This window comes from Podarcis raffonei, chromosome 14, assembly GCF_027172205.1.
Source record: "Podarcis raffonei isolate rPodRaf1 chromosome 14, rPodRaf1.pri, whole genome shotgun sequence".
NCBI lineage: Eukaryota > Metazoa > Chordata > Lepidosauria > Squamata > Lacertidae > Podarcis > Podarcis raffonei.
This window is the reverse complement of record NC_070615.1, coordinates 51,866,994-51,888,881: the sequence shown is the minus strand read 5'-3', so window position 1 is coordinate 51,888,881 and position 21,888 is coordinate 51,866,994. Positions and strand designations below refer to the sequence as shown.

The 21,888-nt window shown below is 47.6% G+C and overlaps 1 protein-coding gene across 7 annotated transcripts in view; it reads left to right on the top strand.

The window, feature by feature from the left end:
* Window positions 1-21,888, top strand: part of TNRC18 (trinucleotide repeat containing 18) — a 119,936-nt gene that overhangs the window by 92,839 nt on the left and 5,209 nt on the right. For 6 of the 7 annotated variants that reach the window (XM_053366001.1, XM_053366005.1, XM_053366004.1 and 3 more), the window contains 10 exons: window positions 1,229-1,456; window positions 7,629-8,080; window positions 8,536-8,727; window positions 11,333-11,474; window positions 12,458-12,575; window positions 15,512-15,587; window positions 16,727-16,835; window positions 18,095-18,211; window positions 18,966-19,133; window positions 20,492-21,795. In XM_053366001.1, coding sequence (XP_053221976.1) covers window positions 1,229-1,456; window positions 7,629-8,080; window positions 8,536-8,727; window positions 11,333-11,474; window positions 12,458-12,575; window positions 15,512-15,587; window positions 16,727-16,835; window positions 18,095-18,211; window positions 18,966-19,133; window positions 20,492-21,795 — 2,906 coding nt within the window. The remainder of the gene's footprint in view (window positions 1-1,228; window positions 1,457-7,628; window positions 8,081-8,535; window positions 8,728-11,332; window positions 11,475-12,457; window positions 12,576-15,511; window positions 15,588-16,726; window positions 16,836-18,094; window positions 18,212-18,965; window positions 19,134-20,491; window positions 21,796-21,888) is intronic. The other variant, XM_053366002.1, reaches the window with a different exon arrangement.

Here is a 21,888-nt window from a genome sequence, read left to right as displayed (position 1 = left end):
ATAACATTATAGCATACGTATCCATGTTTGTTAACTGATGTGGTTAAACAATTATTAAATTCATGGGGGGAGGGCAGTGTTAGCCCAGAGTTGTTGGCCTTCTCTAGCCCTATAACTCCTTGCAAGTTTCCTCTCTCTACTGAGCCCCTCTTCTAGCAAATATTATTATTATTGTTATTGATAATAGCCTATTATTTATACCCCGCCCATCTGTCTGGGCTTCCCCAGCCACTCTGGGCGACTTCCAACAAAATATTAAAATACAGAAATACCGTATTTTTCGCCCTATAGGACGCACTTTTCCCCCTCCAAAAATGAAGGGGAAATGTGTGTGCGTCCTATGGAGCAAATGCAGGCTCCTTGGCTTCAGTGAAAGCAACGTGAAGCCTCCGAAGCGCAGAGGGAGCGCTTCCTCCGTGTTCCGGAGGCTACGCGTTGCTTTCGCTGAAGCCTGGAGAGCGAGAGGGGTCAGTGCGCACCGACCCCTCTTGTTCTCCAGGCTTCAGGGATAGCCGTCTGAAGCCTCCGGAGTGCAGCGGGACCTCGCGCTGCGCTCCGAAGGCTTTGGGTTCCTTTTGCTGAAGCCGGGAGAGCAAGACTCTCCTGGCTTCAGCAGAGAGGGAGAGCTGCGCAGTGTCCCTTCAGCCAAGTGGAAGGAGAAATGGAAGGGGCTCTGTTTTTCCTGCTGCTTCGCTGAAGGGGCGCTGAGCAGAGAGGGGGAGAATTTTTTTCTTCTTCTCCCCCTCTAAAACAAGGTGCGTCCTATGGTCGGGTGCATCCTATAGAGCGAAAAATACGGTAGGTGGGCAGTTTTGGGGAAATGGCCTCTGGGCCGAAGTGGGGAGCCAAAATCGGCCTGAGGTCTTAGAGGTCCTTCACTCTGTTCTGTAAATCTCACTGATTCAAGGATGGAGCCTGGGCAAAAGGAGGGCTGGGTGATCTTCATTTCTGCCCCCATATGCCTACCCATTTCTCAAACCTCGCGTTTCTCAAAATTGGGTCTTGTTGGACTACAACTCCCACCATCCCTAGCCAGCAGAACCAGCTGCCAGGGATGATGGGAACCGCAGTCCAAAAAGAGCTGGCAATGCAGAGACAACAACCCAACGCTGAACCTTGTTTGGGCTGAGAGCTTGCAAGATGGGTGGCTGCTGTGATCTGCTGAGAGTGAGAGGCTGCTTGGCTGCGCCATGCTTCAGATTGGTAACGCCATCTTGTCTTCTACCAGATTCCAGCTCGGAAGAGGAGGAGGAAGAAGAGGAGGAAGCGGGGGACTATGGAGTGGGGAACAGCGCCAGGCTTTCGTCCCCCGCCTTGGATGAGAGCGGCTTGGGGCTTCTGGCCAGGTTTGCGGCCAGCGCCCTCCCCAGCCCCATCATCCCACCCTCTCTTTCCATCGTCCAGCTGGAAGCCAAGCAGAAGGCCAAGAAGAAGGAAGAGAGGCAGAGCTTGATGGGTGAGTTTGCATCGATGGGTCAGGCTCAGTTCTGGCGCTCTGAACTAATCCCCGCGCTCTGCAGACGCTCAGAGGCACCGCACTCTTCAGCTCTAAGCGCCTGTATGTCTTTTGCACTGCGCTCTGGGTGTTGGCTTCAAGTTCCTAGGAGACGGGCACCCCCCAAACGCGGCCCTCCAGATGTTTTGGGACTACAATTCCCATCATCCCTGACCACTGCTCCTGTTAGTTAGGGATGATGGGAGTTGTAGTCCCAAAACAGCTGAAGAGCCAAGTTTGGGAATGCCTGCTAGGAGAACACAAAACAGAACCCACAAGTTTAAAAATTGTTCTTCCTCCAACCTGGCTAATAATAATAATAATAATAATAATAATAATAATAATAATTTTAATTTATTTATACCCCGCCCATCTGGCTGGGTTTCCCCAGCCAGTCTGGGTGGCTCCCAACAGAATATTTAAAAACATGATAAAACATCAAACATTAAAAACTTCCCTAAACAGGGCTGCCTTCAGATGTCTTCTAAAAGTCAGATAGTTGTAGATTTCCTTGACATCTGATGGGAGGGCGTTGCACAGGGCAGGTGCCACTACCGAAAAGGCCCTCTGCCTGGCTCCCTGTAACCTCACTACTCGCAGGGAGGGAACTGCCAAAAGGCCCTGGGAGCCAATGTAGGTCTTTAAGTGTTGTGTGGTCTTGGCAGCCGCTCCCAGTCACCAGTCTTGCTGCCGCATTCTGGATTAGTTGTAGTTTCCGAGTCACCTTCAAAGGTAGCCCCATGTAGAGCGCATGGCAGTAATCCAAGCGGGAGATAACCAGAGCATGCACCACTCTGGCGAGACAGTCCACGGGCAGGGAGGGTCTCATCCTGAGTACCAGATGGAGCTGGTAAACATCTGCCCTGGACACAGACATGACCTGCGCCTCCATAGACAGTTGTGAGTCCAAAATGGCTCCCAGGCTGCACAGCTGGTCCTTCAGGGGCACAGTTGCCCCATTCAGGACCAGGGAGTCCCCCACACCTGCCCGCCCCCTGGCCCCCCAAAACAGTACTTCTGTCTTGTCAGGATTCAACCTCAATCTGTTAGCCGCCATCCATCCTCCAACCGCCTCCAGACACTCACACAGGACCTTCACCGCCTTCACTGGTTCTGATTTGAAAGAGAGGTAGAGCTTGGCTGGACAGAATGACCTTCATCTGGCCAACCAGGACCTCCAGTTAAAGAGGGTGGGATGAAGGTCTTCCATAAATCCTGGCACCAGTCAGAGGAAGGCTCAGGACAAGTCTGGGTGGGCCAGTGGTCTGACCCAGGGCAGGGCTGGTTCCTACATTAACCTATCCTGGTTTAAAGGTAAAGGGACCCCTGACCATTAGGTCCAGTCGTGGACGACTCTGGGGTTGTGGCACTCATCTCCCTTTACTGGCCGAAGGAGCTTCCGAAGGAGCTTCCGGGTCATGGGGCCAGCATGACTAAGCCGCTTCTGGCGAACCAGAGCAGCGCACAGAAATGCCTTTCACCTTCCCGCTGGAGCAGTACCTATTTATCTACTTGCACTTTGACATGCTTTCGAACTGCTAGGTTGGCAGGAGCAGGGACCAAGCAACGGGAGCTCACTCCGTCGCGGGGATTTGAACCACTGACCTTCTGATCGGCAAGTCCTAGGCGCTGTGGTTTAACCCACAGCGCCACCCGCGTCCCATCCTGGTTTAGGGCTATGCAAAAGTCCAGGGATGAATCCTGGGACAGGGGAGCTGGGCTGGAGAGGCGGCCCCATCTGGCAACAGCTCACCACTGCCTGTCTGGGGCTTCCTCCATGAATAATGGAAATTTCGCTTTTTCAAATTCCCTCGTGTGCCCGTGGCTGGATAAGTCCCCCCAGGGCAACATCTTTCGAAGGCAGGCAGCTCTGCAAAAAGGCTCCATTTATAGCCCCTCTTTATTAATATGTATTAAATGATAATGGAATTATAGCGGAATTCGGAACGGGAAAGGACGCTTGCCTTATTTTTAGCCTCTCGCTTCTCGCTGCTCTATCTTTGCACATCTCCCTCCGTTGGAAGGAGATAGAAACCTGGGTTTGGTCTGAGATGCTTTTTTGTGGCATCTCAACGTCCCCAGAGGTATATAGGTGTGGCAAAGGCCTTATAGGGGGATTAAAGGGGGATGGAGAAGGAGGTTGTGGGTGCAAGGGCGTCTTACCTCCTCCCTCCTTTTCCAGCTGCTCCATTCTGTCCCTGGTTTTCAGTTTCCTTCATTTTAACGCTCAGGTCAACATTCAATAACCACAGAGCAATAACCCAGGGCTATTTCAGGGGTAATTATGATGATTATTGAATGCATTTCTGTCCTTCCTTTCTCTCTAGTTCCAGGTGGCCCCTACAACATTAGGGCCTGTTGAATTTTTCACTTTCAAATTGCAAAAAAGTGAGGGGTGCTAAAAAGTCGGAACATGACTTGGGAATTCATAGTATATTTTGGTTAAGTTAATATAAGTTAGTCTTGCTTGGTAAGTAAATGCATGAAAAATTGCACAGAAATCATTAAAAACGATTGCCAGGTGCTTGCAGTCATATATTAATATTATTGACATATTATTAAACTATATTAAACTACCAACATATTATTAAACTATATTGAACTATAAAAAGAGATAGTTGTTGTTGTTATATTTTTTGAAATAATTTTTATTTTACAAATATCATTTTAAAACAAAACCAATTACCTATCCATATAAAGAGACTACTCTGAATCTTGAGACTCCCCCCCCCCATCCCCTCCATGGCTCTTACTGTTGACATTTACAACTGCATTATTATTCTATTATCCACATGATAAAATCAATCTAAATTGTCCATAGTCTTTGTTACCTTACAAGTGTGGTTAAAATTCTGCTAATGTTTTCATCTGCTTACAATGGTCTCCTAAGTAAATTAAAAACTCCCCCCATTCTTTTTCAAAGTTTTTGTCCTCTTGGTTCCTGAGCCTTCCAGTTAATTTTGCCATTTCAGCATAGCCCATCAACTATTATTTTGACTTCAGCAAAGGCATCCATCTCTTTGTATTGGAAATACCCCATTTCTGAACGATTTTTTAAAAAGATTTTGGATACAGCAGTGGTGTATAAATGGACTTACCATAATTGTGCAAGGGAAAACATTTTGCAAGCAGAACAGGTTTGTGGGAAAACGGATTATTCAGTTACACCTGCATCTTCCTCTTCCCTTCTTATTGATTAACTGCCCTTCCCCTTAAGGCCCTGAAATATTCACCTTCATTTGGTGATCAGGAGGCTTCAGCCCCCAGCTCCTTCAGTGTCCGGCTTCTTAACCAGAAGATTAAATTAGGCAAAAATATGAGGGTTTGAATTGTTTGTACGGATTGCAAAATTCATTTTTTTCATAATCAAGGACACCTTGGCGCAGACTCCCCCCTGCTCCTTTTTAAAGCCTTTATAATAATTACTATTGAGTAGCCTAATGCAACTTTGTCCTTCAGGCTTTGGGGGAAAAAATGTGTGGGAAAGTTTTTGTTTTGCTCTCTTCCTGGCCCCAGGTGAGCACTGCTGATTTTGGGCGGTTGGGGATTCTGGTCGGAACTAGAGATGGGAAGGTCTGGAAAGAAACCGGGGAAATTGGGGAGAAACCCAGGTTTTTTGTGTGTTTTCCCTGGAAAAAATGGGGGGGCTGTTTTTTTGGCATTTCCCCCCAGTCCCCCCCCAGGCCTTTCCATCTCTAGTTGGGGCATTGTCTTTGCCCCTGTTCCAGAGTGATCTAGATCTCCTTGATCCCTCAGTAATGTCCACAGCAGAAACTTCATATATATATATATAATTTTTTACCAACCACCAAAACACAAACAGTGAACCCCCCCCCCCAGGCAGCTGATACATTGGGTATACAATATTCAACAATATACATATTCAATAATATTCAATAATAACATATTCAAATTAACCATATGTACACTTCTATATACCGTAACACTCCTCCTTCCACAAGGTTTATTTAAACTTTTAACATTTTAATTGCCCCCAAATTGTTCAAACCTACTCAAATAATTCAATATCTTCTCAACCCATTCCTCCCTCTTTCTTACTCTGGTTTCGCCTCAGATCGTATAAATCTTTCGCCTTTTATGCAGCGGAAACTTAATTTTGAAAATAATGCATTTGAGAATAAAGGAGCGAAGGAGCCCACCCTCGGAACAGAGCCATGGGGGATTTCTGAGAAAAATACCCGCGGCTTGAAGAAAACAAAGGCTTAGGTCTCCACCCCAAAAGTGGAAGGATCTCGTGACCCATTTGTGGGTCCAAGAGCGGCACGGGGTGGGGTGGGGATTTCCACAGTCTCGTTTCCTGAATTTGGCCTTCCTTCTGGATGTGGAAACGGAGATGTCGGTTCAGGCTAGCAAAAGACTTTCTGGCAAAAGGAAGCCAGAGAGATGCATGGGGTCCAGTGATTCCCTGGGGGGTCTCTCCCCCCTCAGTCTGTGAGGTAAGGGGGAGAAACGGGGTGCAAGTGCAGGGATCTGGCATTGGGAAGCCCAACCAGGTAGACGGCTTTCTTTAGATTCACACCTTCCAGCTGGTCCAGTTTCCCCTTCCTCTCTTTCGCCTCTGTGCACCGGAAGGTGAGACCCCTGTTCGGAGGCTTTAGAGCTCTGACTTCCACTCTGGGGCCAAAAATGATTCTTTCAGGGGCTTGCCTGGTTTTGATTTTGCTTCAAAACCCACCAAGCACTTTTCCAGGCGACTGCGGCTCAAAGCACGACTCATGCAAGGAAAGAGCCAGTAGGATGCCACTGAAATGACTCTGGGCTTTAGGGTATTGGGACTGACAACTGGGCTTCTGTTTGATTGTAAAAACACACTAATAATAATAATAATAATAATAATAATAATAATATAAGTAATAATAATAGTAAATTTTATTTATACCCTGCCCTCCCCGGCCAGAGCCGGGCTCAGGGCGGCTAACACCAGTAAAAATTAGAGTAAAAACATAAGGGGGGGGGCGGACCAATTTAAAATAGAGGTTAAAGTGCAACTTAAAATGCAGCCTCATTTTAAATGTAGCCCATAGATCAAAACCATAAGGGGAGGGAAGCATAACAAACTTCTACAAACTTCAAAGAGGTTCATAGAAGAAGAGGAAACAGTAAAGTTATCAATAGCAAATATGAACCACAATTATTTAAAACTTCAGAACATTTATAAAGATTAAAACTTACATTAACTTTCTAAACATCTGGCTAGGCGTGTCAAAATAAGGTCCGAGCTCCTGAAAGTCAAACCTTTTCCACATAAATATCTTCAAAGAAGAGAGACAGAGAGAGAGAGAGAGAGAGAGAGAGAGAGAGAGAGAGAGAGAGAATTTGGGGGCAGTTCCCCTTGTTGCAGATGTCTTCTGAATGGTTTGACACACACGCCAAAGTCTGAGAATTCATATTTTTTCTATTTTCCCCGGGGGGAGGGATGTGCAATGTGTGTTTTTGCAACATAAGCCATCTTCCTGAGCTGTCAGGTGTCTTGAAGCTATGCTGTCAAAGGTGGTACATATATATAATATTGTTATATACTGCCTTTCCTAGCCTCTTGGCTGTTTACATAGAAATGCAATGGGACAATATAAAACCACCGCAGCAAATTCAGCAGCCGGGAAACAGCGAGTCAAAGCGGTTACCTATCAAGCCAGCCTCCGAAAGACGGTTGTGTAACGGAGGAGCTGGTCGTTTATTGTGTTTATTTTAAAAATGCTGGTAGCCTTAAGCTAAATCCAACGGTGTAAATAAGTTTTGATGGATGTGACAATGGATTACTAAATGGTTTAGTTAGTTCATGTAAAATATGCAGGGATGTATGGTATGCAAAATGAACCACGGAAGGAGAAGAAGGGAAGTCACTGCTTTAAGGTTGTTTAAATGAATATTTCAAAATGTAATTTAGAAAATTTAATTGAAAAATCTCTCTCTATATATATATCTATATTTAAAAAGGGAGGAGCCGGTCGCTGTAGAGGCCATTACAGAGGCCACCTCAGCAAAGGCCCTGCTTCTTCGCTGTAATAGCGCTTCCAAAACAAAAATGCAGATTTTGGCCCTTGACCAGGAATGCACCTTGCCAAGTTCAGTCGAGTTGCTTGGTTTGACTGTCCCTTTTCTCCACATTTAGGGACGGAGTTTGAATACACGGACTCTGAGAGCGAGGTGAAGATCAGGAAGAAGTCTCCCTCCGGCCTCCTGCGTGGGAAGAAGGGGCTGGCGGAAGCTGGCAGTGCCCCGGGTGCCCAGCCAGGGAGCACGATGGACGTTACCTCCGCAGGCAGCTTGGAGAGGGCCAAGATGGCGTCCGAGAAAAGCAGCAGGAAGCTGAAGAAGTTCAAGTCCCCAAAGGACCTGAGCTTCGAGTTCGGGCTGGAGGCGAGCGACGACGACCTCTGGAGCCGCCGGCGCAGCGAGCGGATCTTCCTCCACGACGCCACGGCCTCTTCGGCCGGGCTGGCCTCCACGGCGCAGACCAGCTCCACCCCTGTGGCCAAAGCCGCCGGGCGCTGCGTGAAGGGAACACCTCTCAGCCCCAAGAAAGACGGAGGCAAAGGGAAAGAAAGGAAGGATCTCAGCAAGGTACGAACCACCAGGTGCAAAAGGGAAAGGCTGTACAAAATTCTGCAACATGCAGTGTTAGCAAACAGGATCTGGCGACAGTATGCATACAGTGGATACAGTGGACACTCAGGATGCACGTTCGCAACCCGCAGCGTTTGCAACCCATGTCTGCGCATGCGCGGGTTGTGATTCGGCGCTTCTGCGCATGTGCGATCACTGAAACCTAGAATTAACCCATTCCAGTACCTCCGGGTTTCAGCAGTCCATAACCCAAAAAACCCTTGGAGCAAGCCACAGGCAGCCACCCCACAACTGAGACTAGGGCTGGGCAAGATAAAAGAGGATAGGGGGCTGATTTCGTTCCCCCTGCTCCTCTTGAGTCGCACTCGCTGACCACCTGCCTTTCCCTTCCTGCTGACCAGCAAGACTGATTGACTGAGAACTTTCTTTCCCTTCTTATTTCCATTGTGCAGAAGAAGAAAAGCAAAGAAGGCCCCTTCTGCTCTTCTTCCTCCTCCTCCTCGTCTTCCTCGTCCTCGTCCTCTTCCCTCTCGCCTCCGGGCATTGCCAGCTCCATGCCTGATGCCCGAGGCAGCCTGACCAGCTCCCTGGGCTCCAGCAAGAAAAGCAAAACCAAGGCCAAAGCCAAAGAAGTGAAGAAAGAGGTGAGGTCTTCACACAGGCTGGCAGCGCCTCTTAGATGTGTGGAGGAGCATTTGAAAACGGCACCTCCATCCACCACCCCCCGGTCCAAAGTGGTAGAATCCACTTCAGCAACCATCTTCTTTTCCCCCCGCCCCACAAAAAATGTGTAGGTCAGATCTGAAGTATTCGTGCTGGGAAGCTCTGCAAATTTCCCCGCTCTTACTTTGCATAATTCATTCTGCCGTTTTGCATAATTTATTCTGAATAATATCAATGTTGGGAGGGGGGACTTTGCACATGTTTCTGCTGTTTTGCATAATTCACTCTGCAGTTTTTGCTGTTTTGCATGATGGGCTTCTGGTTTTGCTAGTTATGGGGGGGGCAGTCAAGGTTGCGCAAACTGCCCCCTGCCCCCAGACTTGGGTCCCACCCCCCCCGGTGGTTTGTGAGATTTCAGAAAGCATCTAATTCAGGGGTCAGCAACCTTTTTCAGCAGGGGGCCGGTCCACCGTCCCTCAGAACTTGTGGGGGGAGGAATGAACGAATTCCTATGCCCCACAAATAACCCAGAGATGCATTTTAAATAAAAGGACACATTCTACTCATTTAAAAACACGCTGATTCCCGAACAATCCCTGGGCCGGATTGAGAAGGCGATTGGGCCGCATCTGGCTGATCTATCCCTGATCTAATTGCATCCATGGGTTGGAATTCCACAGAAAAATAAAGGAAGGTTCCAAGGGAAGCTTGATTTGGTGCCCACTGTGATTTTGGACACCTTTTCTGCGCTCTCGGCCCTTAGTATATTGCACCTCCAAGGAATGCCACCCTGATCCCCACAGCCAGTCCATCCTCAGAGGAATTTCCTGGTCTTCTGGGTCTTGGGTACCACTGGGAAAGTGGTTGCCATTTCTGGAGCCACCTCGGAGCAGGCGCTGAGCAGCCCCCATGTGCCACCCTGGGTGCTTCCCCTGCTTTGCAGCCACACAGGGGACTGCAGAAGCATCTCTGTCCCTCTCAGAATTCGGCTACTACCACACCATACATTTAAAGCACAGCGGTGCCAAAACAGCCATGGCTCCCCGCCCCAAAGGATTCTGGGATCTGTAGTTGGTTACGTACTCTGAGGTTTGCAAGGAGACCCCTATTCATTTCCCAGAGTTCCCCGGGTGGAATAGGGGAATGGCTGTTAAGCTACCCTAGGGATTGTCGGACTTGCGTTCAACCGAGCGACTCTTCCGGTCGAGTCCTCCGACGTGATTAACGACCTTGAGCCTTTGATGAGGCTTCAAACACGTTTCCCCATTATGCAGAGTATCCACCACGCAGGGAAGGAGCCGAGATAGTATGAGCTACATTGCAAAGAATAGTTATTTCTAACTACGCAGACAGAAAAGAAACATCCTCTCTCTGTGAGAGCAGAGAGCAACTGAAACACAAAGGAACAGGAAACCAGTAACATCACATCCGTCTCCTGTCTTCCGTGAGACTTCCGATAGCCTGGAATCTCTGGAATGCAAAACAGAGTCCTGTGACTCCAAGCAACTGCACAGTGGCAACTCACAGAAACTAACATCCTCCTCCTTTCTGTGAACTCCACTGGGCAGTGTGTCAGTACAATCTCAGTACAAACCCAGTTTCTGTACATAGGTACAGTGTTGATCCCTCGGAACAACCTTGGACAATAAATCAGCAGGAATTTCATTACCTGGCATGTAGGACACCATTACGAATCCTTTCTGAACACATTCCCTAGCACTGCACAGTGGCAACACACAGAAACCAACAGGGATAGCCCTGTTCTTGAGTTTGTTTAAAATCTAAAGCAGCTTATCTTGTATTCCTTTCTTCGAATTTGTGCATTTAGGGGTTTTTTTAAAACCTTTTTGTAAAGGCAACACTAGAATTTTCACAGCTGAGTCCTCAACTCTTTATTACTGTGCTTGGCTTTCTTCAAGTTGGGCTTCGTCTAAAACTTGCCATTTAGGTTTTCAAACCTTAATTGTAAACCCAGTTTTAGAAACTTTACCTCTGAGTCCTCAATCCTTTATTACTGCGCTTTGCTTCACCAAGGCTGAGCTAGGATTATAGTACTTCAGAATTTTTGGGAGTTTTACCCCCTTCCTGTGAATTTGGTCATTTAAGGTTTATGATTTCTCTATTTCCTTCTGAGGAAAATGAAAAGCTCAGAGAAACGAAGTTTGTAGCCGGCATCCCGTTAAGGCTTTGTTCAATTCTAGGTTTTTCTAATTTTTTTCCATAAACTTTTTGATTTTTGTTATTTAGTTTAATTCTATAAGATAATATTTCTAGTCGGTTACTTCTCGTTTCAGGGATTTTCACGGTATTGCATTTGTTTTGTGTAAATCCTAGGGATTGTGGCTCCACAAGGAGAATCGGGGCCCCTAGCCAAGATCGGCGCCCTTCACAAACCACAGCGCCCTTTCAGTTGAGGGGAGGGAAATAAACGCAGCTAACAGGGAGGCCTGGAAAAGCTAGAGGATGGAACGGGGGTTGCAGGGGAGGAAGAGGAGACTTGGTGCTTCAGGAAAAGTTCTGCCCCAGGGCTGTGGGTCTTGGCAGAAAGGTTTTTGCTAACCCCCGCTTGCTTTGTCCCTTGCCCAGAACCGAGGGAAAGGAGGCGCCGTCAGCAAACTGATGGAGAGCATGGCTGCCGAAGAGGATTTTGAGCCCAACCAGGACAGCAGCTTCTCGGAGGATGAGAATGTGCCGCTCAGTTTGCTCCTGGAGAGGCCGCTGACTCCAGGTGAGAGACAGTTCCTGGTTCCTTAGATTTCTTCCTGCCCCGTCCAAAAGGCTGCAAACAGTTCCAAGAACTTTCAGTCCGCGTGGAGTGTTTGTATTCTCCCTCACCTCCATTATTATTATTATTATTATTATTATTATTATTATTATTATTATTATTATTTTGCAGGGCTGGAGGTAGCCATCTTTGTGATCCTTTAAAAAAAAATTTGGTTTTTCAGATTAAAATCTTGCAGTCATATATCGAACACAGATCATAAAAACCAGATTCTGAGGAATCTCTTGCACTTCCCTCATCCCCTTTGTGGGTCCTATTATTAATCATTTTCTCCTGCATCTTTTATGATGATCCAAATCTTTTACCTCTCCACTGTGTCCAAAATTCACCATTAAACTACAAGTGATCATTCCAATCCTACTAACGATTTTCACTGTTTACAATGGTCTTTAAGATCAGTTATCAATTTCCCCCGTTCCTTATTAAAATTTTGGTCTTCTCGATTTCTTATTCTTCCAGTCACTTTAGCCATTTTGGCATAATCGTTGTGATCCTTCAGTTTCACCCGGCAGTTACAGGGACTGCTTTCAGATGGAGTTCAGAAACGTCATTCCAAAGACAGCGGAACTCCCTGCCACAGGAGGTGGTGTGGCCACCAACTTGGTTGGCTTTAAGAGAGAATTAGACAAATTCAGAGAAGAGGAGAGGGCTATGGCTAGCTCTGCTCCTCTGCCTCCACAATTGAGGGCATCAATGCTTCTGAATGCCAGGTGCCAGAGACCCCAAGAGGGGAGAGTTGCTCTTGTGCTTTTGTAATTTTATAATTTCATAATTCATTTAAATGTTTTCTTCTTTGTATGTATGTAAAAAATAAAATAGAAAAGGAGAAGGCTGTGTATGCCATAAGTAACATGGGTGCAGATTTCTGCTGCCTTTGAAAGGGCTGCTAATTCTCTCCCTCCCTCCCTCTTTCTGTCGCCCTCCAGCCCCCCGTTCTTGCATCATCGACAAAGACGAACTGAAGGATGGTTTGAGAGTCCTCATCCCCATGGATGACAAGCTCCTCTACGCTGGCCACGTGAAGACCGTCCACTCTCCTGACATGTAAGAAAAAGGACGGGCGCTACACGCTTGGAAAGTCATGGCGCCTTTCGAGTTGCTGTCCAGCAACATCTTAAGCCCAAAGTTCTCTGATCCCTGGGGGTGGTGGACATGGAAATGCCCCACCAAGATTCCTGCCTGTGACTTACCGTATTTTTCGCTCCATAAGACGCACGTTTTTCCTCCTAAAATGTAAGGGGAAATGTCTGTGCGTCTTATGGAGCAAATGCGTGGTTCCTGGAGCCAAATTTTCCAGGGGTGAAAAGCAGATCGTGCTTTTTTTTTTTTTTTAGAAAGAGGGAAGGGGGTGTTGAAACGAAGCTGCTGATTGGCTGATCAGCAAGCGATCAAGAGGGAGATAAGGGACGCTAGCGATAAAGGAGGCTGCCTGGGAGGGGGGAGGTAAAAGCCCATGGATCCTCAGGATTTTTGAATTGGGTCACCCCAAATTCACCATCAGATCACATAGCATGTCCATGGCTATAGCCTGCACCAAAAAAATCACGCATCCACTGTTTCGTGGGGCTGCAATGGTGCAAAAACATGGTTACAAAGCACGGATCCACATGGATTCTCAGGGTTTTTGCATTGGGCAACCCCAAACTCACCGTCAAATCACATATCATGTCTGTGGCCACAGCATGAACCACAAAAATCATACATCCACTGTTTCGTTCAGAATATTTTTTTTCTTGTTTTCCTCCTCTAAAAACTAGGTGCATCTTATGGTCAGGTGCAACTTATGGAGTGAAAAATACGGTAATCAGAAGCAGAGCAAAATGATGACAAGCAACTGTCCTGGAATTCTACTCAATATTGATCCAGAACAGAACTCCAGTGTATAGTTAGCAAAGTAAAAACTTAAACAAGTTGCAGGATCTCCCCAAAAGAGACCAGAGGCAATTGTATTTCATCCAGCAGAGCTTTACTGCTACCACGGCCAGATTTAGGTTTGATGAGGCCTTAAGCTCCTGAAGGTAATGGGGTCCTTTCTATGTCCAGCTGTCCTTTGTCAACAACGAATTGCTGCTGTTTTTTTGTGTTGAATATATGCTATATGGTAATTGATGGACCTAATAGGTATCTAAAGCCATTTGCGCATAACAAAATATGTATTTTAAAAAGTAATTGTTGAACTTATTTTATATTTTGGAAATGTACATCCAGGTTTTTCCCCCCTTTAATTATTTTGGGGGCCCCCAAGAGAGTGGGGCCTTAAGCTATGGCTTGTTTGGCTTATACGGAAATCCGTCACTGACTGCTACTGAAGGCAAATGAGCATAATGATCACAAATCCAATAAATTCAGGATTGGCACCGTCCATAAGAAATCCAGTTGCAGCAGACTTAACTTAAACTAGCAATAATTTATAATAAGACTAAACCTTAACACTATATATAGAACACCACAACCGAAGGAAGAGAGAGACAGAAAGTGAAACCCAGGCTCCTTCTGGCCCTACTTTTATAGTCAGCATGACCTTGACAGAAGAGATAACAGATAACAGAACCAGCTTAAGCCAACTGTACTCAGCTTCTCGGAAGGAATAACCCAAACATCAGGAACCTTCTGCTGGTCTCTTTCACACAGAGAAGCTTCCAGAACCCTCTTGAATTAATTAGAATAGGAAAGATCTCTCCACATCAGATCAATACTTTCTGCAACAAGAAGTGCAAACCGATAGCAACCTGTTGAAGGCAAATGCCATTAAGCAGTACAAACCTGGCTCACTTTATTTACTGATTAAACTCCCAGGCATAGCTGTCAACTTACAGATTTGAAAATAAGGAACCAGCAGCCTCGAAAACAAGGGATCAGCAGCCAAAGTAAGGGATCAACAATTACTTTGATAAAATACATATTTTGTTGCGTGCAAATGGCTTTAGATACCTGTTAGGTCCATAAATTGCCATATAGCACATATTCAACACAAAAAAGCAACAATTTCTTATTGACAAAGGACAGCTGGACATAGAAAGGGCCCCATTACCTTCAGTAGCTTATTTAAGGGACATCATCAATAAGGGACAGCAGCGGGACATGGCGCTGGGATAAGGGACTATCCCGCCAAATAAGGGAAGCTTGACAGCTCTGCTCCCAGGCCACTTTTTGACACAGTGGTCCCTGCAGCCGTCGAGAAACCATAAAGACCCACGTAGCAGATGAACCAGCTGCCTTTAACCCTGTTGCAGAAACCAGCTGTTAGGATATAGCAGTGTATTTTGCATCCAACATCACATTGAATAGACATCTCTCCCACCCCGCAACTCTATTTTCATCTGCTGCCATTTTAATATAGATGCAAAACAATTTTTCTTGCCACTTGCACAATTATGAACGTGCTTTATCTGTGCAAGGCCATTGAGTCCAGCTTTGATTAATGCAGAGTTTGGGCTTTTATATGGTGCTCTTAAGCGCACAATAACACGCCTTGGCCCCTGCATACATCCGCAGCAAAAGTTCCAGCAGGCTTTGTGCAAAAGCGAGCCACATTCTAAATGCCATGACAGCCTCTGGCTTTTTATTTTTTTTATTTTTAAAAAGATCTAGCTTTGTAGTTTTGGGTCTATTTCTATCTGTTTCTAATTATCAACCAGGGGAGTGCCACTAAATATCCACTGCTTCTGACTTTGGGACCAAAAGATAGCTCTTTTTTGTTTATCTCCACCCAAAATCTCTGGCTTAAAAATGATGAACCATGCTGCAAATATTTCCAGCTTGATAAATATCTCCTCCTGCAACTGGAAATTGGGTGGCTTGAATTGCCATTCTGCACAGATCGGCCCAAAGCAATTGTTTCCCAAGGAGAAACCGGCTTGCAAAGCGTTCTTGGGCATCAAAAATCTCTCTCTGATGGTTTTGTTTTGACTTCTCGATATTTCTTCACCTCCTCCTCTTCCTCCTCCTTCACTGTTGCTTTTTGGGTTTGTGCGTTTCAGATACCGAGTCGTGGTGGAAGGAGAGCGAGGAAACCGACCCCACATTTATTGTCTGGAGCAGCTACTGCAGGAGGCAGTAAGTGGGGCCCCTTAATTTTCTAGGAAGACAGACACTCCATGTTGCCTTTGGGAAAAGGAGGTGGCAAGAGGAGGGAGGGGCGTCGCAAGACACCTGGGCTGGTGTTGGTGGAGCTCTGGTTTTTATTCTTATTTATTAGATTTCTTAGTTGGTTTCTACAAATACAAAAAGTCCCCAAGTGACTTAACAGTACAAAATACAACCAGATAAATTCAGTTAAAAATTAGGAACTCTCCCCCCCTCCCGAAACTTTAAAAGGATAAAAGGTACCGTATTTTTCGTTCTATAGGACGCACATTTTCCCCTCCAAAAATTAAGGGGAAATGTGTGTGCGTCCTATAGAGCAAATGCAGGCTGCGCCGCTAAGCCCAAAGCCAGAACAGGAAGACGGAGCACTGCGGAGTGCTCCGTCTCACTGCTCTAGCTGGGGGACGGCTGCGCGCACAGCCTCCCCAGGGCAGCGGGGTGTCTTCACCCCGCTGTCCTGCAGAAGCTAGCAAGGCTGTTCCCAAGCCAGAACAGCGAGATGGAGGGCTCCGTCTCGCTGCTCTAGCTTGGGGATGGCTGCGCGCAAAGCCTCTCCAGGGCAGCGGGGTGCCTTCACCCTGCTGTCCTGCAGAGGCTAGGAAGGCTGTTCCCAAGCCAGAACAGCAAGATGGAGGGCTCCGTCTTGCTGCTCTAGCTTGGGGACGGCTGCGCGCAAAGCTTCTGCAGGGCAGCGGGGCACTGCGCTCCAAAGGCTTCAGGGATCTTTGAGGCTGGCGGTGAGGGAAAGCAGCGCTTCCCCCCACCGCCAGCCCCACAAGCTCTGGTGAACGCACCTTGTTTTAGAGCGGGAGAACAAGAAAATCCCCCCCCCCTGTTCTCCCTCTCCTATGGACCGGTGCGTCCAATGGAGCGAAAAATACGGTAGTTAAGAGCCACAGGCTTGATTGTAGAGAAATGTATCTGCCTGGTGTCTAAAGACATGTAATGATGGTGCCAGGTGAGCCTCTGGGGGAGAGCATTGCACAAACGGGGAGCCACCACCGAAAAGGCCCTGTTCTCGTGTTGCCACCCTGGTCTACCTTTTACTCACCCCTGACCTGCCACACAGGGCAAAAAGGAAGAGCTAATGGATGCATTCTTCTGCACAGATCATTGATGTGAAACCTCCTTCGGTGCGATTCCTTCCGGAAGGCACACGAATCGCCGCCTACTGGAGCCAGCAGTATCGTTGCCTCTACCCAGGGACAGTTGTACGAGGTGAGACTGTAATTCAGTCAGATGACGAGGGAGTCAAAGGTGCTCTAAAGCAGGGTGGATTTGATTTAAATCACTTGTCAGTAAGACTTGATTTAAATCTTTTTTCTTTCTTTTTTACAGAAAGACTCATCCTTGCTGGTATAATCTTAATATTTACAACCAGATGAAGGTTTCATTTTTGGAATAATAAATTTCCAGAGTAGTTTTTACAGTTATATCAAAAATTACTTATTTGGTTATACTATTAGAAATACATAGACAGATAAATATGAAATTATTGTGAGGTTTAGTAAGTTAACTGTTTATATTTGGACAACTTTTCTGCTGTTCCTTATCGGAAGGAGAAAAATAATCATTAGTAACAATTTAAACAATTTTTTTAGCTAAAACAATAACATTATAGCATATGTATCCATGTTTGTTAAGTGATGTGGTTAAGCATTTAAAAAAAAGAACTTGGACTGAGTTTTAACACATGAAAAACTTAAAACAAATCCTTATTTCCTGATGAATAGCCTTCGGATTAGAATGTAACTTAAAAAGAAAGCTATCTTTAGGAAGATTTTTCCTCCAAAAGCATTTCATTTTAAAAATCTGATTTAAATAAAAAAAAAAAATCTGATTTAAATAAAATCATTTATTTTTATCCACCCTTCTCTATAGGAAGATAAGGAGGTGGCAGAGAATGAATTATTTGCATCTGTCTTCATAGCAAAAATTATAGAGAAGATCCCAGTGCCTTTTGCAGGAAGAGAGTCTTAGGAAGAGGCAGGTAGTGGTGATATGAGATGAAGTGCCAAGCCTTACTGACAAAATAAACACTGGGCCTGGATGGGTCTGAATTCAAATGTGAAATTTTAACGAACAAAAATACGCAACTTGTCCCTCAGCCTCCATAACAGAACTGGAAAGTAGCCAATGTAACACCAATTGCTTTTAGAAAAGGGATCTGGCAAGTAGGGGCATGGACTGGAAATTACAGGCTGGCTAGGTTAACGTCAGTTCCAGGAAAATGGGGAGGATTGTTAAGGGTAAATCATCGTAGAAGAACAAGCCTTGTTGAAGCAGAACCAGCATGGCTTCTGCAAGGAAATGTCCATTGGAAGTGTCGGAAAGCATGTAGTGTATTTGTGATCCACTTAATGCAATGGACTTTCAAGAAGGTTTCCGCGAAGTACCTCACCCAAGACTGCAGAGTGAACTTAGCAGTCAGAAGGTGTGTGTGTTCTGACGACAATAATTTCCTTTTCTATCCAAAGGTGCTCATGATCAGGAGGAAGACGGGGATCTGATAACAGTGGAGTTCGATGATGGCGACACCGGCCGGATTCCCTTGTCCCACATCCGGCTCCTTCCGCCAGATTACAAGATCCAGTGTGAGTTTGGCCCTTCTGTTGCAGAACAGGACTCCCTGGTCCTGAATGGGGCAACTGTGCCCCTGAAGGACCAGGTGTGCAGCCTGGGAGTCATTTTGGACTCACAGCTGTCTGTGGAGGCACAGGTTAATTCTGTGTCCAGGGCAGCTCCATCTGGTATGCAGGATGAGACCCTCCCTGCCCATGGACTGTCTCGCTAGCGTGGTGCATGCTCTAGTTATCTCCCGCTTGGACTTCAATGCGCTCTACGTGGGGCTACCTTTGAAGGTGACCTGGAAACTACAACTAATCCAGAATGCGGCAGCTAGACTGGTGACTGGGAGCGGCCGCCAAGACCACATAACACCGGTCTTGAAAGACCTACATTGGCTCCCAGTACGTTTCCAAGCACAATTCAAAGTGTTGGTGCTGACCTTTAAAGCCCTAAATGGCCTTGGCCCAGTATACCTGAAGGAGCGTCTCCATCCCCATCGTTCAGCCCGGACACTGAGGTCCAGTGCCAAGGGCCTTCTGGCGGTTCCCTCCCTGCGAGAAGCCAAGTTACAGGGAACCAGGCAGAGGGCCTTCTCGGTAGTGGCACCATTCAGGTTCTGAGCTGCTGGCCGCCCCACACTGAACACTTGCTTGCATTCCCTCCGCAGGTGGGAGTCTCTGTTTGAATAAACCCTTGTTGAGCTGGGGGGGGAGTAGAGTGCATGTCTCTGTTTGTGTGTCTTTGCAGCGCATGCCAAGAATAGCTGTTGGTCTCTTTCAGGTGCTGAGCCATCTCCCGCCCTCCTGGTGCCCAGCACAAAACGCCGCAGCCGCAAGTCCAGCAAGGATACCGGGGAAGGGAAGGAGGGCAGTGGCACAGGGTCTGAGGAGCCAGCGGCGTCCAAAGGCAAAGGGCGTGGGAGAAAACCAAGCACCAAACAGAAAGCTGGTACGAGGTGGCAGTTTCCTGAGTGGGTGGAAATACTGAGGGCGAAACCCTGGGGAATGCGAGAAACGGCCTTAGGCCAGGTTAGTCTAGCCCAGGCCACTGGGAGTTGGAGTCAGGAGGTGCCAGTGGTTCTCCAGGGTCAGAAGCAGAGAGAGAAGGATGTCTTTCTCATCACCTGCTCCTTGAAGATGCCTTTGGGGACTGAACCAGGGACCTTCTGCATTCTGCCCTCTCCGTAGCTGGGAACTTTGGAACTCCCAGCCCAGGGAAGCCAGGCTGGCTCCCTCTTCGTTGTCCTTCCGCCGGGAGGTGAAGACTGTTTTATTCCAACATGCCTTCAGGAGCTGTTTCTTAAGGAAAGGCCTTTGGAGCTGCTTTTACCGCCTCTGTTTTAAGAGATATGCTTTTATAGTCTTTTAATTATATTTAATTGCTTTTAAGTGATTACATTGCATCTGTTTTTAGCTTATTTTGTATTTTATCTATGTTGTTCCAATGTGTTCTAAGCTGCCTTGAGTCCTAGACTGGGAAAAAGGCGGGACAGAAATGTAATAATAATAGCAAAACTTTCTGATCGTCTAGGTTGGCGTGTTAAAAAGCTTTTGATTGACTGAAAAGGCACCTCCAGTTAATCAGACAACACAGTTGATTGTTTTTAACAGAACCGTAAATGGCAGAGGCTACCTTGGAAGAGCATTGCCTTTTTTGTGGAAAGGAATACTCCTTCTTAGAAGAGTGTCTGCAGAAAGCATAAATAGTCATGCCATCTAAAAGCATAGTGAGGGAGCATTGTTCTCCTTCAAAACTATTGTTGTATTCAAATGATTAAATCAACTAGGATTTTCTTCCATATGTACCTGGGTATCTCTTCACCTCTCTCTGTATATCACAGTCAACTGAACTGCACTTCAAAGATAGATCTTGGAAGGGCACTCTCAAACATCACATCATAATATATGCAGATAACGGAGTTAACGTGTTCGTTATACATGTCAGCTTCTGCATCCTTTGTAACACTATTTGGATTTTAGTATTTTGAGAGAGGTCTCTGTTCACTCACCTCTTTCTGTGCCTGGGTCTTCAGCTCTGCCTTCTCCAGTCCAGATGTTCTCTACATCTTTTGCTGGGCTATGATGCCCATCAGCCATAGCCATAACATGGGCAGTGGCTGGAGCACTATGGGAGAGCTGGAGTCCCAACAACAATCGGAAGGGTACCAGGTTGGGGGCCGGGGGAGCTGGAGAAGCCTGCCTCATTGTTTGACAACATCCTTCTAGGGTCCAGAGTAGAGGCACTCTGGCCTTGGGCAAAGGCCATTTCCCCAAAAAAGTTTTAATTTTACTTTTTCTGCTTTCCAGAAGATACCGTCCTCAAGGAAGAAGCAAGCCAGGGGGAAGCTTCAACAAGCCCATCCCTCGTGCCAGAGAAGCCCGTTTGCCTTAGCAAGCAAAGCGCAAAAGGCTCAAAGAAAGCACAGCAGGTCCCCAGCAGGACCTCCTCCCAGACAGAAGAAAAACGTCACAGCAAAGGCAGCAAAGTGAAGCTCTCCTCCAAGGTGCCCGGCCCGGCCCAGCCCGCCTTCCAGCCTCCGGCGTTCAGCAACACCCGGGGGGACGAGCCCTATGCTGAGATCCAGGGCGTCCTGGGGGCCTTCAGCTCTTCGGACACCTCCTCTGGCAAAGCCCGGTCCAAGAAGGAGAAATCTGCAGAGGAGTCGCCAGAGTTTGGGTCGGCGGCCAAAGCCCAGAGGAAGATCCCCGACAGCGATATCCTCATCAAGCTGGACCACGAAGGAGTGATGTCTCCCAAAACCAAGAAGACGAAGGAGGCCATGCGGATGCTGGGCAGCTCCAGCCTGGCCGGCAGGAGGGAGACCAAAAACATCCTGGGGCTCAGCTACACCCCCGTGGCTGACGCCAAGCGGCAGAAAGCGTCCAGGGCCAAGGGGGCCGGCGGCGAATCTCCGGCCCCGAACTTTGGGGGGAAGTTTAGTGGCTCCGGAGAGAACTCTGCGAAGCAGCAAGAGGACAAGGCGCAGGCCGGGCCGGCAGGAGACGAGTCGGAAAGCAACAGCAGTGGCAGCAGCTCTGATTCGGAAGGGGAGGAGGAGGCGGAGAAGAACGGAGGCGGGGCCCCCGACAGCAGCTCGGCCAGCTCGAGGGCCTCCACGCCTGTCTCCTCCTCCAACTCCTCGTCCTCCTCTTCTTCCAGCAGCTCCAGCTCGTCCTCTTCCTCCTCCTCGTCCTCCACTTCTTCCTCCTCGTCCTCCAGCTCCAGCTCTTCCTCCTCTTCGTCGTCGTCTTCCTCCGCCACGGATGAAGACTCCTCCTGCAGCTCGGACGACGAGGCGGCCGAATCCCAGACGGGGGCCTCTTCCGCCCAGCAGACCCTCCCCGCCAAGGCGGCCAAGCAAGCGGGGAAATCTCGCTCAGCCGCAAACCCCCAAAACCCCAAGCAGGAGCAGCAAGCGGCGCAGAAACAGCAGCAACAGCAACAGCAGGCGGGGGGCAAGACCCGCCCCAAGAAGCGCGAGGGGATCCATCTGCCCACCACCAAGGAGCTGGCCAAGCGGCAGAGGCTGCCCTCCGTGGAGAACCGGCCCAAGATTGCGGCCTTCCTGCCTGCGAGGCAGCTCTGGAAGTGGTTTGGGAAGCCCACCCAGGTCAGCTCCTTCTCCTGCCGGGGGGTCTTTACTTTGCTCTCTGCGTCTTCGGCTGGGACCTTTCCCCCCCCCCCACTTTCTCAGGGATGTTAT